The 16,560-nt window shown below is 39.8% G+C and overlaps 1 protein-coding gene across 1 annotated transcript in view; it reads right to left on the bottom strand.

The window, feature by feature from the left end:
- Arc42 (Activator-recruited cofactor subunit 42) overlaps positions 1-6,393 on the bottom strand; it is a 49,749-nt gene extending 43,356 nt beyond the window's left edge. Inside the window, exon 1 of the mRNA XM_045744955.2 lies at positions 6,253-6,393. Coding sequence (XP_045600911.1) covers positions 6,253-6,322 — 70 coding nt within the window. The 5' untranslated portion in view covers positions 6,323-6,393. The remainder of the gene's footprint in view (positions 1-6,252) is intronic.
- Between the last annotated feature and the right edge of the window lie 10,167 nt (positions 6,394-16,560).

Here is a 16,560-nt window from a genome sequence, read left to right on the forward strand (position 1 = left end):
CAGCCCGTAGGAGCTGTCTAACTCCCAGGTACCAATAAATTGCTAGGTGAACAGGAACATCAGGGTGAAAGAAACTCTACCCATTTGTTTTTGCCTCCACCGGGAATCGAACCTTGAACCTCGAGACTACGAATTCAGAGCATTGTCCATTCAGCTGTCAGGCCCCGTGTACAAAGTCACTCCAATCATTTCTCATTTTACTACGAATGAAATGGGTGTTTTGACTCGCCCACATGTAGTGTTGCAAGGTTTGACTTCCTTCATATATTATACCTCTCCTCGCCACTTCTGCCTGTGCCTGAATATTTCTATTTTTGCTTCTTATTTGTCTCATTGTTAAAACAAATTCAATGTCAACTTGTAGTTTTGATGTGGCACGTTTGGCCAAAACTTCCAAGTAGCAGGGACTATGGTGAGCTCTTAGTGGACTTACATAGCAGTCCCCGTGGCGCAGTGGTTACCTTACCTTACCTTGAGGTGCTTCCGGGGCTTAGCGTCCCCGCGGCCCGGTCGTCGACCAGGCCTCCTGGTTGCCGGACTGATCAACCAGGCTGTTGGACGCGGCTGCTCGCAGCCTGATGTATGAATCACAGCCTGGTTGATCAGGTATCCTTTGGAGGTGCTTATCCAGTTCTCTCTTGAACACTGTGAGGGGTCGGCCAGTTATGCCCCTTATGTGTAGTGGAAGCGTGTTGAACGGTCTCTGGCCTCTGATGTTGACAGAGTTCTCTCTCAGAGTACCTGTTGCACCTCCGCTTTTCAACGGGAGTATTCTGCACATCCTGCCATGTCTTCTGGTCTCATGTGATGTTATTTCTGTGTGCAGGTTTGGGACCAGCCCCTCTAATATTTTCCACGTGTAAATTATTATGTACCTCTCCCGCCTGCGCTCAAGGGAGTACAGTTTTAGGCTCTTTAGTCGGTCCCAATAGTTTAGATGTTTTACCGAGTGGATTCTAGCAGTAAAGGATCTCTGCACGCTCTCCAGGTCAGCAATTTCTCCAGCTTTGAAAGGGGCTGTCATTGTGCAGCAGTACTCCACTCTAGAGAGCACAAGCGTTTTGAAAAGTATCATCAGTATAGCATCTCTAGTGTGAAAAGTTCTTGTTATCCAACCTGTCATTTTTCTTGCAGTTGTGACGGCTACTTTATTGTGTTCTTTAAAGGTAAGGTCTTCCGACATGAGTACACCCAGATCCTTTACATTGCCTTTTCGTTCTATGTTATGATTTGCCTGAGTTTTGTACGTGGTTTCCGTTTTTATATTTTCATTTTTTCCATAGCGCATGAGCTGGAACTTATCTTCGTTAAACACCATATTATTTTCTGTAGCCCATAGAAGTAAGAGTGGTAAGACACTCACCCCATGCTTCGCAAGCACTTTGGCCTGGGTTTGCATCCTGGCCGGGATACTAACCCAGGACTGCTGCCCAGTCTTGACTGGGCACCAATTCTTAACTGTAGCCTCTGCTCACCCAGCAGTGAATGGGTACCTGGACCTAGATTCAGGAAGCTGTGTATTTCTTCGTAAGTGGGTTTGCTACGAAGGTTCCTAAGTGTGCCCTAAGAAGATGCTTAGGTGTAATTCAATAACGTCCACTTAGGAAGAAATTTGCTGGTTCACCTGCGTGCCGATAGAGGTCACTACTGTGTTTCGTTTGGCCAATCAGAGAGCAGCACTATTCTTCATATTGAAGATTTAGCGCTGGCTTATCGGAGCTCTACTGCCTCCTATTTACGTCGAATTTTCTTATAAAGTTAGTATATTTCAAAGTAAAACAATGTTTTTTCAACTTCTACAGCCAGCACCAACATTGTAGTAAACAAATATGTTACATTTGTTGTTTACCTACGTAATTCTAAGAGATACTGTGTAGCTGTCCTTGTTGCTCGGAAGATGCGCTGACAATTATTGTATATATTTACTGAATTTACCCAAGGGCCACTAACTATCTAGTGGCCTCGAAGAGGACAGAAAGCCGGTGGCTTGTTAAAGGGCCCGCCAATCGTCTTAATATTTTTTAGCTGGAATTTGGCATTTACGGCTTCAGCGGGTAGGCAGTTCCATGGGTTTATAGCCCTCTTGGTGGAAAAAACATCTGTTTTCAGTCCTACTTGAGAGAACATACTCTCCAACACTATATCTGTGATTGCCCTGTTATCAGTGACTTCATACCAAATGGTATGAGGTATTTTGAGCTCTGTAATTACTTCATACACTCAGGAATATTGGAAGATATTCTTGTGCTGCACCCAGATTTTGCCAGTGGAGGCTAATAGATCAGCATTAAGTATTTTGTTCTCTCCTAATTCCATGTATGACTGGCCATCCTGTGAGGTGAGAATGTTGGATGAGCTTGTAGCTGGTTTTATATCTACACTGTGTGGTCCTTTATACAGAACAGGGAAGCAGCACATTGCTGTGTATACCTAAACATGTTTAAAAATACATTGTTTGAGAGGAGTCTTGTAGAAACTGGTAAGAGTAATTATAATATAATGTTTCCATGATTCAGTGCTTACCTCTTGTGAAAATCGCAAAGAGTTGTTTAGTCAGAGTTAATTTATTTTTTTTATTGAGGCTGGTATTTTCTAAATTGATTCCATGTACAGTATGTCTAACCATCCTGTGAGATGAGAGTATTAGATAAACTTATAGCTAGTTGTTTATCTACACTGTGTAATATTCCATATAGAATAGGGTAGCAGCACATTGCTGTGTATACCTAATCTTCTTAATAAAAAAAAAACAGTAATAAAGATTTTAAATTATAGTTTGTATTATTACAAATACAGTACTGTATTATCCTTATTAAATCATGTTGACCATGGATCATTAAGATCTCATGTAATTTACACAGATTTCGCAAAAGCTTTTGATAAATGTGATCATGGCGTTATTGCACATAAAATGCGTTCAAAAGGAATTACCGGAAAAATAGGCAGATGGATCTACAATTTCCTGACCAACAGAACCCAATGTGTAATAGTCAACAAAATAAAATCCAGCCCATCAACCGTGAAGAGATCAGTCCCCCAGGGTACTGTGCTTCCTCCAGTACTTTTTCTCATCCTCATATCGAACATAGACAAGAACACAACCTATAGCACTGTATCATCCTTTGCAGATGACACTAGGATCTTCATGAGAGTAGGCAACATAGAGGACACGGCAAACCTCCAGTCAGATGTAGATCAGGTCTTTCTATGGGCTACAGAAAATAATATGGTGTTTAACGAAGATAAGTTCCAGCTCATGCGCTATGGAAAAAATGAAAATATAAAAACGGAAACCACGTACAAAACTCAGGCAAATCATAACATAGAACGAAAAGGCAATGTAAAGGATCTGGTTGTACTCATGTCGGAAGACCTTACCTTTAAAGAACACAATAAAGTAGCCGTCACAACTGCAAGAAAAATGACAGGTTGGATAACAAGAACATTTCACACTAGAGATGCTATACCGATGATGACACTTTTCAAAACGCTTGTGCTCTCTAGAGTGGAGTACTGCTGCACAATGACAGCCCCTTTCAAAGCTGGAGAAATTGCCGACCTGGAGAGCATGCAGAGATCCTATACTGCTAGAATTCACTCAGTAAAACACCTAAACTATTGGGACCGACTAAAGAGCCTAAATCTGTACTCCCTTGAGCGCAGGCGGGAAAGATATATAATAATTTACACGTGGAAAATGTTAGAGGGGCTGGTCCCAAACCTGCACACAGAAATAACATCACATGAGACCAGAAGACATGGCAGGATGTGCAGAATACCCCCGTTGAAAAGCGGAGGTGCAACAGGTACTCTGAGAGAGAACTCTATCAACATCAGAGGCCCGAGACTGTTCAACATGCTTCCGCTACACATAAGGGGCATAACTGGCCGACCCCTCACAGTGTTCAAGAGAGAACTGGATAAGCACCTCCAAAGGATACCTGATCAACCAGGCTGTGACTCATACGTCAGGCTGCGAGTAGCCGCGTCCAACAGCCTGGTTGATCAGTCCTGCAACCAGGAGGCCTGGTCGACGACCGGGCCGCGGGGACGCTAAGCCCCGGAAGCACCTCAAGGTAACCAAGGATATGTAATAGTCATATTTCTTTTGAACTGCTAATCCATGCTAATCATTCATTAAATTGTGCATTATGTCTCAATTTTTCACTTCCTTGGATATACTGTACAGTACAAAAAGATAGGATAAAAATAAACCAGTAATATTTCTTTCATTATATTTTTCATTTAAATACCTGCATCAATATTTTTACAGCTGACAGGATTTATTTTACCATACAGGTGCATTATTTGTTAAAAAAATTTGCTTTATTGTTACACACAATGGTGCTACATAGCCTTCCCAGCTTGGTGCCTTCTTTTAATACTTACTGATTAAAAAATAAATAATAAATACATTTTATTTAGGAAAAGTACATACAGTTGATTTACAAACATAATGTTGGATTTATAGACAGAGCGAGTACATACAATACCTAAAGCCACTAATACTCATAGCATTTCGGGCAAGGTGTGGGGGGAAAAAACACAGACTAAAACTTAATAGTAATCGGGATTAGGTATAAATTGTGTTGAAAGAAGGAATACAAAATACAAAAAGGGGGGTTAACATAGCATAAATCAGCAATTGCACATGTTGGTGAACAGTGTTGTTTAAAAAATAGTAAGACATGGGTTGACATTTAGGAGGTAAGTTAGGTTACATGGAGTTAATTAGGCAGTACTTGGTTTAACTCTTAAACTGGTTGAGAGAGGTACAGCCTTTGACATGATTCGGGAGGTCATTCCACATTCTGGGTCCCTTGATTTGTAGAGCACTTCTAGTTTGGTTACACACAGCCAAATTGAGTAACAGGAAGAGGTCTTGGACACAAATTTGTTCCATGCTAAATGTAGAGGAATCAGCTGAGTATTCCTCAAATAAAATAAGTTGCCTCAGCTTATAAGGTAAATAAAATAAGCATTTCTCAAATAAGTAGCTGCCTCACCTCACTGCCTTACTGCTACATAGCCTTCCCGGCATGGTGCCTTCTTTTGATAATTACTTGTTCCACACCCAAATTGTATAACAGGAAGAGGTCTTGGACCCCTACTTCCCTCTCTCTTTTTTAATAGTCTATATAGTCATAATTATAGCTTTAAGTATTCAATGAATAAAGTTTTTGACATTTTTACCCTTCTCCTTACCTAACATCATTTGTGCAGCATATTTATATTTTATGTCCTACCTACCTTACTTTGAGGTAAGGTAGGTAGGACATAAAATAGCCTTTGACATGATTCAGGAGGTCATTCCACATTCTGGGTCCCTTGATTTGTAGAGCACTTCTAGTTTGGTTACACACAGCCAAATTGTGCCAAGGTACACCCTTACTACTAGGTGAACAGGGGCATTTGGTGATAGTAAATGATCCCATCAGGCAGGGCTCATCACCTTCTCTCATATTTCATGTTCACCAGTGTTTATTTACTTAATAACTACTGGTATAATATCTTGCTATTATAAAACTAATTCTACTATCATAAAAGACATATTTACTTTAAGTTTCAAGCAGAGAATGCATATATAACTAACAAGGACTCCTCTTCACTAGATTAAATTTTTATAATCTTTTGTTTATGTTCCAAAATCTTAAAATCGATCCCAGTGTTATGTAGTAGAGAAAAAAATGACATATCCAGTTTACGTAAAGCTACGAGTGGTCGAAACCACACTTAGATCCTGGAATGAACTTACGAAGGTTTTTCCACTTAGTGTAGCTACTTAATACCGACGTAGCCGCCACGAAGAAGGCACTACGGGCTCACCAAAGCCCGTGCTACTTGGAACTTTGTTCCAAGTAGCACGGTAGCACTCAACAACGCCACGAAGGCGCTAAGAAGGAAAACATTCGTAGCTAAGAAGAAAAACCTTCTTAAGTACCTTCCTGAATCCGGCCCCTGGTTGTTTTAAACGATTTGGCGGGGGTCGTATTCTGGGGAAAAATTATGATTAATTACTTGCCCGAAACGTCATGTATACTAGTGGCTTTACAAGAGTGTATGAACTCTTGTAAATATAAATAAAATTAAATAAATTAAAATAAAATAAAACCTGGAACAGGAGCGGGGCTGTAACTGTTGGTGGCCCGCAGGTAAATTATTTCCTCATCCTACATGTCAACCCGAGTTTTGCTGTTATTGTGAACCCTTTATATATAACTTAATCATAATTAAGATTCAACATCATCAAACCTATGTGGGCGAAGGCGAAGGGGCGAGATACCCTAGAGAAAGTGGGCAGCAGCCGGCCTACAGCAGCCATCGTCTCCTCTATAATGCTTGTGTACAAAGTTCACCGCAGTGCAGGGCTGCCAGATTTGAATTGCTAAAAGTAGCGGGCTGACGGTCTAAAAGTAGCGGTTCTGTATAAAAGTATCCCAATTGTTTTTTTAGTGACTGGTACAACTCTTTAAGACATAACTGTAACATGCTCGTGTCCGAAGCTAGACACAAATACAACAAAATTATTAAGGATGGTAACAGAGTCCATTTCATGTGGTCTCCATCTCATGTTGGCCTCCGAATGCATGATAGAGCTGATAAGTTAGTCAAAGAATCTGCCTTTAAAGGAGCCGTTGAGTGTAACCTTGGATTGTCAATGAGCAATCTGAGAGCAGCAGTACACCGAGAACTTCAACAAGATCTTGTAGATCTGAGGCAAAGTGAAATTGACACCAGTAATTCCATCTATCATCATACTATCATCCAAGAGGAGCCACACATCTATGGATCATCCAATAAAATCAGCAGACTTCTAGATGTTAATACTGCTCGGCTTAGACTCGGTTACAAGTATCTCTGGGAATTCTCATTATCTGCTGATGTAGACCTGACCAAATGTAAACTGTGCCAACAAAATTATTCGCAAACCCCTCCGTCACTATGTGGTTACCTACCTTGAGGTTACCTTGAGGTGCTTCCGGGGCTTAGCGTCCCCGCGGCCCGGTCGTCGACCAGGCCTCCTGGTTGCCGGACTGATCAATCAGGCTGTTGGACGCGGCTGCTCGCAGCCTGATGTATGAATCACAGCCTGGTTGATCAGGTATCCTTTGGAGGTGCTTATCCAGTTCTCTCTTGAACACTGTGAGGGGTCGGCCAGTTATGCCCCTTATGTGTAGTGGAAGCGTGTTGAACGGTCTCTGGCCTCTGATGTTGATAGAGTTTTCTCTTAGAGTACCTGTTGCACCTCTGCTTTTCAACGGGAGTATTCTGCACATCCTGCCATGTCTTCTGGTCTCATGTGATGTTATTTCTGTGTGCAGGTTTGGGACCAGCCCCTCTAATATTTTCCACGTGTAAATTATTATGTACCTCTCCCGCCTGCGCTGGTGTGCAGGACAAACATAAATTTTGACACTAGCTCTCCACATATGTCAGTTGCTTAATTTAGAACCTGTACTTGAGGTCGATCTCGAACCCATTGTTGATGTGACGACTTATATTGAATTTTGTAACTAGTTCATGAAGAGTGTAACTTGCTTAGCTAAATGAATTGTGCATTATGTGCCTCTGTAACCCTTTCCACTACCGCCCACAAGATGGGTATGGAGTACATAATAAATGAACTAAACTAACTAAGTAAACTAGTGACTGGTACGGTTTTCAAAGTAATATATTTTAAAACATAGAGTACACTACACGATTTTAATGATCTTATTAATATTATCTCTGCATATATATATATACTATAAAAAGTGATAATATGATAACTTACCAACATTTGCTGTATTTATTTATTTATATATTTATTTATTTATTTATTTATTTATTTATTTATTTATTTATTTATTTATTTATTTATTTATTTATTTATTTATTTATTTATTTATACAAGAAGTTACATTATGTTTATGAGAGTACATAGCATGTGTTCACATTCTTGTAAAGCCACTAGTACGCACAGCGTTTCGTGCAGGTCTTTAATCTAACAGATAATATTAAGTAAAAAAAGTAGGTAATTTCTAGCAAAATTTATAAAATGTTAACAGATACAATGTAAGAAAATTTGACAAAGATAAGTAGACACATTGAAAGCTTTGATTGCTAGCATTGATAGCTTGACTGATAATATGACAAAGATTAGTAGGCACATTAAAGCACACTGATAGCACATATAAGATAAGATAGCAGCAATGGTTAATGGTAAAGTTGTAAGGCTTAGGAATATATATTGAGGGATTGGGTAGCACACAATATGTGTTCAAAATAACAACCATGATATAAGATGATATCAATGATTACAATGGTAAAGTTATATGGCTTAGGTACATATATTTGGGATTGGGTAGCACTAAATACAGGTACAGTGGATACAGAGTTGGACTTGCATATAGGGAAACTCGTACGCCAGCAATGCTCTTTCAGAAAGCCCTAGCCAAGGGGAGGGATCGAGTGCATGACAGAGCTCAGGCAAGATAACTGGGAAACTTTTATTAATCTAACAAATAATTTGAAATAGGTAATAAAATTTATAAAATGTTAACAGGTACATTGCAAGAAAAAAATGGGAGAGATTAGTAGGTATATTAAAGCACATCGGTAGCTCTGGTTGATAGCACTGACAGCTTGATTGGTAATTTAACAAAGATTTATAGGCACAATACAGCATATTGATAGCACATATAAGACGACAGCAATGAACACAATGGTAAAGTTGTTTGGCTTAAGTGCATGAAGATTGAGGGATTGGGTAGCACTAGATGCAGTGCACAAGGTAGGAAACTATGAAGATGAAATTAGGTACTTTTTGGTTTTGCTTTTGAATGAGGCAAAAGTTGGACAGCTTTTCAATTCATTAGGGAGTGAGTTCCATAGATTAGGTCCCTTTATTTGCATAGAGTGTTTACACAGATTAAGTTTGACTCTGGGGATATCAAAGAGATATTTATTTCTGGTGTGGCGATTATGGGTCCTATTACATCTGTCCAAGTTGTGCATATCCTTGTTGAATGTCCTGACTTCCAGGACGAGCGTGTGTCTTGCTTTCCGACCGTCCCTCGTAACAAGGCATCAGTAACAAGACGCTTGGTGTTGTTCTTCCGCTAATCTTGCACTGATTTTGAGCCTTAGTTAGAATAAGCAACTCTGTATTTTTGCGTCATACTATAGTACTTAAGTAAATTCCCTTGAACGTGTACAGCGTAGGTATTAAAAAAGGCTTGGGTAAATACTGGTTCGATAACAGGATTGTTAAAATTGTGGACCAATTACCACGAAACGTAGTGGAGGATGGGACCTTCTAATGTTCCAAGCATAGGGTAGACATGTACTATAGAACGCCATTAAATTCACATGAACGTGTAATATACTGCAAATAATGCATGAATATGTGAGAACAACCCACACCCCCAAAATGCAAAGGGGGGGGGGGGGGGCACCGCATCAAGCGTGATATTACGTCAATGCGGCCTGTCAACAGCATTTTTTAATTAACTGGTCGTTAGTCAGAATAAAATGAGTTGTATAATATCATACGATTATTCCGGCGAAGCGTGCCCGTGCCACCCCTTGAGTGGCATAATCCTTAACGACCAACCAACAACCCTACCACCACCTTAACCGCTGTGGAAAGAATAAGGATAATTAATAGATTTAGGCGCCCCAAGCTGTTACAGATAAGTGTATTAATCATAATATTATAAGACTTTAAATTAACTAAGTACTCCAGTAATGACAGGGAAAGAAATAATTCCTGTTACCTACAGATATATATAGATATACAAATAAGAAATGTACATAGATAGCCTTAACAACCGTTTTTGAGACTTTCTTGGTTATGTGTTGTATGTGGGTGCTGAAGTTGAGTTTCTTGTCTTACATTCTTGTTACATTCTTGTACAGCCACTAGTACGCGTAGCGTTTCGGGCAGGTCCCTGGAATACGATCCCCTGCCGCGAAGAATCGTTTTTTCATCCAAGTACACATTTTACTGTTGCGTTAAACAGAGGCTACAGTTAAGGAATTGCGCCCAGTAAATCCTCCCCGGCCAGGATACGAACCCATGACATAGCGCTCGCGGAACGCCAGGCGAGTGTCTTACCACTACACCACGGAGACTGCATAATGATCTAATTGGTCTAAGTATAGACCAATGAACTTTCCATCATTTGTATTGATGTTAGCATTGTCTATCTGAAGTCGAATTGCATTTGTTGATTTGCTTCCAAATAAGATGTAGTAGGTCTTTTCTATGTTTAGTGTGAGTTTGTTGGTGGACATCCATAAGTGAACTTTTTTTTTGTTCATTGTTTACAACATTATTTCGTGTGTGGGGGTTGGGGTCTGAGTAGATGAGGGTAGTATCGTCAGCAAATAATATAGGTGTCAGAATCTTAGAGATATTAGGCAGATCATTGATGTATATAAGAAATAGGAGGGGTCCCATCTGTTACAATAGATGATGTGCACCAGACGTGAGAGACGTTTATTTATTTATTTTATTTATTTATTTATTTATTTATTTATTTATTTATTTATTTATTTATTTATTTATTTATTTATTTATATACAATAAGACACATTGGGTTTATAAGAGTACAGAGGCTTGAAGTTTGACATTACTGAATCCAAGCCTGGAGACCACATCTTCAGAAGGACATAGCTACACTGGAGAAAGTGCAACACTGGGCAACAAAAATAATTCCAGAGCCAAGTCAGCTGACATACCAGGAACGGTTGGGGGCCACAGGGCTAACAACACTACACACCAGGCATGACATGGCAGACCTCATCGAAACTTTTAAAATAAATACTGAACAGTTACATACTGAACAATTTGGATGGATGTTGATCTGGACAATTTCTTCAAAAAGGTCAAATGTAACACAAACAAGGAGCAACACACACACAAATCACAATAGCGTGATACAACAAATGAACAAATCCACAAGGGCCATGATGAGGGTTTCGAACCTACGTCCAGGATGATCCCAGACGCGCCTTAGTCGATTGTCCCATAGCATGGTAAAAAGAATTGCAACCGGGAGTACTACTGCCCTCACACGAATCCTGCAACCTCTCCGAGACACAAACCAGGGTTTTACACAATTCCCCCCTCATGCACCCGGGCTCTGTCAACAAGCTGTTCTAATGTCAACAAGCTTTTACCATGTCGTAGTGCAATCGACTAAGGCGAGTTTGGGATCATCTTGGACGTAGGTTCGAACCCTCATCACGGGCCTTGTGGATTTGTTCAAGGAACAACAATTTCAATCTCAACAAGCCACAATGTAGGATTGAGAACCGGAGATGCTTTTTCACCCACAGGGTTATAAACCCATGGAACCGCCTACCCGTCTAAGCCGTAAATGGCAAAACTCTTACATTTTAAAGTCCAACTGGAAAGACCATCAAGGCAAATGGGGGGGGGTGCCTTCGACAAGCCGTCGACTTCTTGTCCTCGTCGAGGCCATTAGTGTTAGTGGTCCTCAGGTAAATTAGGTAAGTCATGTAATTAAAACTAATAATGCTACTTACCTTGTTATTTCTACATTAAGGAAAACAAAAACTCCTATTCAACAGTAGATGGGCCTGGTTGAGAAGAAACTTCAGCATCTGTTTTGCATGCGGCGATTGTTCAGGTGTCATACAACATCTTGGATGGACGTTCATAAGTGTTGATAATCTGAATAAATCTGGATAAACTGAATTTGACTATCAACATGGCATTCAGCGGCTCTAATTTCGTTTTATTTCTCAGTTTGGATTTTATGTAGTTCATCGTTCAGAGTTTCTTTCACCCTATGCTCCTGTTACCTAGCAGTAAAATAGGTACCTGGGTGTTAGTCAGCTGTCACGGGCTGCTTTCTGGGGGTGGAGGCCTGGTCGAGGACCGGGCCGCGGGGACACTAAAAAGCCCCGAAATCATCTCAAGATAACCTCAACATAGATCACGTTGAATAATTGTTTGTGCTTCGGATAAAACTCTGCATTGGAATGAGTATATTTATTTATTTCATTCTGATTAATATTTACACTTATTAATTAGAATTGCGAGGGCGATTGCTTCAATACAGAGAAATCACATTAACATGATATCAATGTACTAATCCACAGGAACTGTGATGAGGGTTCGAACCCAGGGTTAATATGATTTTCCTGTGTATTGAAGGAGGAAATTGTGTGAAACCCCGGCTAAGGTTCAGTGGAAGCCTCGGGATCGATGCTGGGTGCAGGAGTACTCCAGGTTGCAATTCTTTTGACCAAAGCCCAGGCGACTAGCGTGTGCGTCTGGAAACACCCAGTGCATAGGTTCGAACCTTCATCAGGGCTCCTGTGGATTTGTTCATTGATATATTAAGTTGTAGCGAGTAAACTTATACTCGCTCCGTTATCTCATCATCTTAATGGCATAACTAATTAGCACTAACTACACAAGCTATAATCCTATCCCTATTTACAGGTAACGGTTTTTCCACCCTCTTATCTTATTGTGAGGTGTAGTCACCGTATATAAGCAAGCGATTTGAGAATAGCAAACAGTACAATTTCCAGTCAAGAATGTAGTACTCGGCGTAGGTAGCTGTAGCGTCTCCAAGACGCTTCAGCTTCGACACAGAACAGGCAGCAGACTACGACCGCATCGAGCTACAACGCTCTCCCACATAGAGCTCCGCGACTCCGGCCACTCTCAGCTCTCTGCTCTGCTCCAAGCTCCGTCTCAACGTCTACGACACTGCTGTATCCAGGACTACTAAATAAAAAAGAAACTCACTAAACACTGTATCTAATCTACCCAACAACGTAACATAACCGTACGTTACACACATATTCTGACTCCATCATTAATTATTATATCTGTGCTTAGTTTCAGACACAAGCACGTCACATTAATGTTTTGGAGAGCTCTATACAATCAAGGATGACCAAAGCGTTATTTACAATTAACGTGTCGACTTTGGATATAAATACTTGTTTGAGTGCGAGGCGTATGGCAAACAATTCCAATTCTATTTGCTGACGACACAACCTTCATTTACTCCAGTCCTGGCCCCCTTGCTCTAAATGCCACTGTAAATACTGAGCTAAATAAAGTCCATCTTTGGCTAACTGCCAACAAACTCACCCTTAACATTGACAAAAACTTTCTATATTTTGTTTGGCAATAAATCCTCTAATCAAATAAATCTCAAAATAAACAATACCCAAATTTGTAACAAATTAGATGGCAAATTCCTTGGCGTTTTCATTGACCACAAGCTGAATTTCCAGGGACACATTCTAAATATATCAAAAAAAGTTTCAAAAAATGTTGCGATTCTTTCTAAGATCAGATATTATGTACCTCGCCCTGCCCTGGTGACACTCTATTACTCTCTCATCTATCCATATCTCAACTATGGTATTTGTGCTTGGGGTTCTACTACCCAAAATCATTTACGTCCTCTAATTACTCAACACAAAGCTGCTATTAGGACAATATCCAACTCTGGCCCCGGACATCACTCGGTACCCCTACTCAAATCTCTGAATATGTTAGATATTAAGTCACTGCACATTCTCTCATGTGTATTATACATATATAAAACGCTGAACTGTAATACCAATCCTGACCTCAAAAGCTTCATTGAAGGTTGTAACAGAGCCCATGAGCACCACACCAGAAATAAATACAGTTTTGATATTCCAAGAGTACGACTTAATCAAACTAGAAATGCTCTACAAATCAAGGGACCCAGAATGTGAAATGACCTTCCCAACTATGTTACAGACTGTACCTCTCTCAGCCAGTTTAAGATAAAAACGAAGCACTACGTAATAAATTCCCTGTAACCTACCTTACCCCTCTATTGTCAACCCAAGTCTGTTTTTTTTTTTAAACAACGCTGTTTGTCGACCTAATTTTATTTGTGCTGCTTTTTCAGCCATGTTCCCCCCCTTTTTTATCTTTATTTTTATTTGTTCTCAACACATTTTATTCTTTATACTCAATTAGTATTAAGCTTTAGTCATTAATGTTTTTCATGCCCGAAATGCTTTGCGTAATAGTGGCTTTAGGCATTGTATGTACTAGCTCTATCTTTAAATCGATCAATCTTTGTAAAATCTCTTGTATGTATGTACCTTACCTAAATAAACATTTATTTATTTATTTATAATTCCGTCTGGAGCGTACTGGAGGCCCAGATGTTTACACGAGCTTCGCGCTTACCATCACCAGAACTGTTTTTCCGGCGGCACCAGTGGAGTGGTATACAGTAGTATAAATTATAGATACAGATATTATAGATACTGTAATATCTATAGTAGTATAGATACAGTAAACTACAGTACAGTAGAATAAATATTATGAGAGAGGAAACGCTCAGAGCATCAAGCTGACTTAAGGCTTCAATCCTTTCCTTCAAGACGGTACATGGGATGTTTTTTGATCATCTTCTTGGGTGGGAAGGGAAGGGAACCATCAGGAGAAGCGCCAAGCCATTACGACTATAACACCTGGAAGGGATCTGGATAAGGATTACGGGCTATTCATGCCCGTGCCTCCGCTTGGGAGGCTTAATCTTCATCATCAATCAGGATAACAGGCTCCTGTATGTTTCTGTGAATAATTCAATTTCTCCCACCCTACCCATCAACATTGGTGTTCCTCAGGGCAGCATACTATGACCTCTCCTCTTTCTCATCTACATTAATGACCTTCCAAATGCACTTCAAACCAATTCTGTTTGCTGACGACACAACCTTCATTTACTCCAGTCCTGGCCCCCTTGCTCTAAATGTCACAGTAAATACTGAGCTAAATAAAGTCCATCTTAGGCTAACTGCCAACAAACTCACCCTTAACATTGACAAAACTTTCTATATTCTGTTTGGCAATAATTCCTCTAATCAAATAAATCTCAGGATAAACAATACCCAAATTTGTAACAAAATAGATGGCAAATTCCTTGGCGTTCTCATTGACCACAAGCTGAATTTCCAGGGATACATTCTAAATATATCAAAAAAAGTTTCAAAAACTGTTGGCATTCTTTCTAAGATCAGATATTATGTACCTCGCCCTGCCCTGGTGACGCTCTATTACTCCCTCATCTATCCATATCTCAACTATGGTATTTGTGCTTGGGGTTCTACTACCCAAAATTATTTACGTCCTCTAATTACTCAACACAAAGCTACTATTAGGACAATATCCAACTCTGGCCCCAGACATCACTCGGTACCTCTACTCAAATCTCTGAATATGTTAGATATTAAGTCACTGCACATCCTCTCATGTGTATTATATATATATATATATATATATATATATATATATATATATATATATATATATATATATATATATATATATATATATATATATATATATATAACGCTGAACTGCAATGCCAATCCTGACCTCAAAAGCTTCATTGAAGGTTGTAACAGAACCCATGAGCACCACACCAGAAATAAATACAGTTTTGATATTCCAAGAGTACGACTTAATCAAACTAGAAATGCTCTACAAATCAAGGGACCCAGAATGTGGAATGACCTTCCCAATCATGTTAAAGACTGTACCTCTCTCAACCAGTTTAAGATAAAAACGAAGCACTACCTAATAAATTCCCTGTAACCTACCTTACCCCTCTATTGTCAACCCATGTCTGTTATTTTTTAAACAACGCTGTTTGTCGACCTAATTGTATTTTTGCTGTTTTTTCTGCCATGTTCCCCCCTTTTTTATTTTTATTTGTTCTCAACACATTTTATACTTTAATCTCAATTAGTATTAAGTTTTAGTCTTTAATGTTTTTCCTGCCCGAAGCGCTTTGCGTAATAGTGGCTTTAGGCGTTGTATGTACTAGCTCTATCTACAAATCTATCAATTTTTGTATAACCTCTTGTATGTATGTACTTTACCTGAATAAACATTTGAATTTTGAATTTTGAATTTGAATAAGGATTTAGGATGGGACGGAGGGAAGGAATGGTGCTCAACCACTTGGATGGTCGGGGATTGAACGCCGATCTGCATGAAGCGAGACCGTCGCTCTACCGTATAGTAATTTGGAAAGGGATGAGCTGCCATGGTGCAGATGAGTGCCATTGTTGCCTCTCTCATGGTAGCGATCATAAACATCAGTTCAGTTTTGGAAATCCATTTTGAGGAATACTGACCCTCGATCAAGAAGGCTTGTAGGATCAGTGTAGAGGGTAGGGTGGGTTAGCCTAAGCATCTTGATACCTGTTATAGACTCCATCTCTAACCTCTCTTATAATTGTCGTATCAGTGTGAAGGAGCTTAAATCCCCTAATATGATTCTTAGGTTGACGGTCCCTCGATTCGATATTCAATCACATTTCAATGAGTACTTACCTAGTTGACTAGTTGCACTTACCTAGTTGTGCTTGCGGGGTTTGAGCTCGGGCTCTTTGGTCCTGTCTCTCAACTGTCAATCAACTGGTGTACAGATTTCTGAGCCTACTGGGCTCTATCATATCTACACTTGAAACTGTGTATGGAGTCAGCCTCCACCACATCACTTCCTAATACATTCCATGTGTCTACTA

This window comes from Procambarus clarkii, chromosome 8, assembly GCF_040958095.1.
Source record: "Procambarus clarkii isolate CNS0578487 chromosome 8, FALCON_Pclarkii_2.0, whole genome shotgun sequence".
Classification (NCBI taxonomy): Eukaryota; Metazoa; Arthropoda; class Malacostraca; order Decapoda; family Cambaridae; genus Procambarus; species Procambarus clarkii.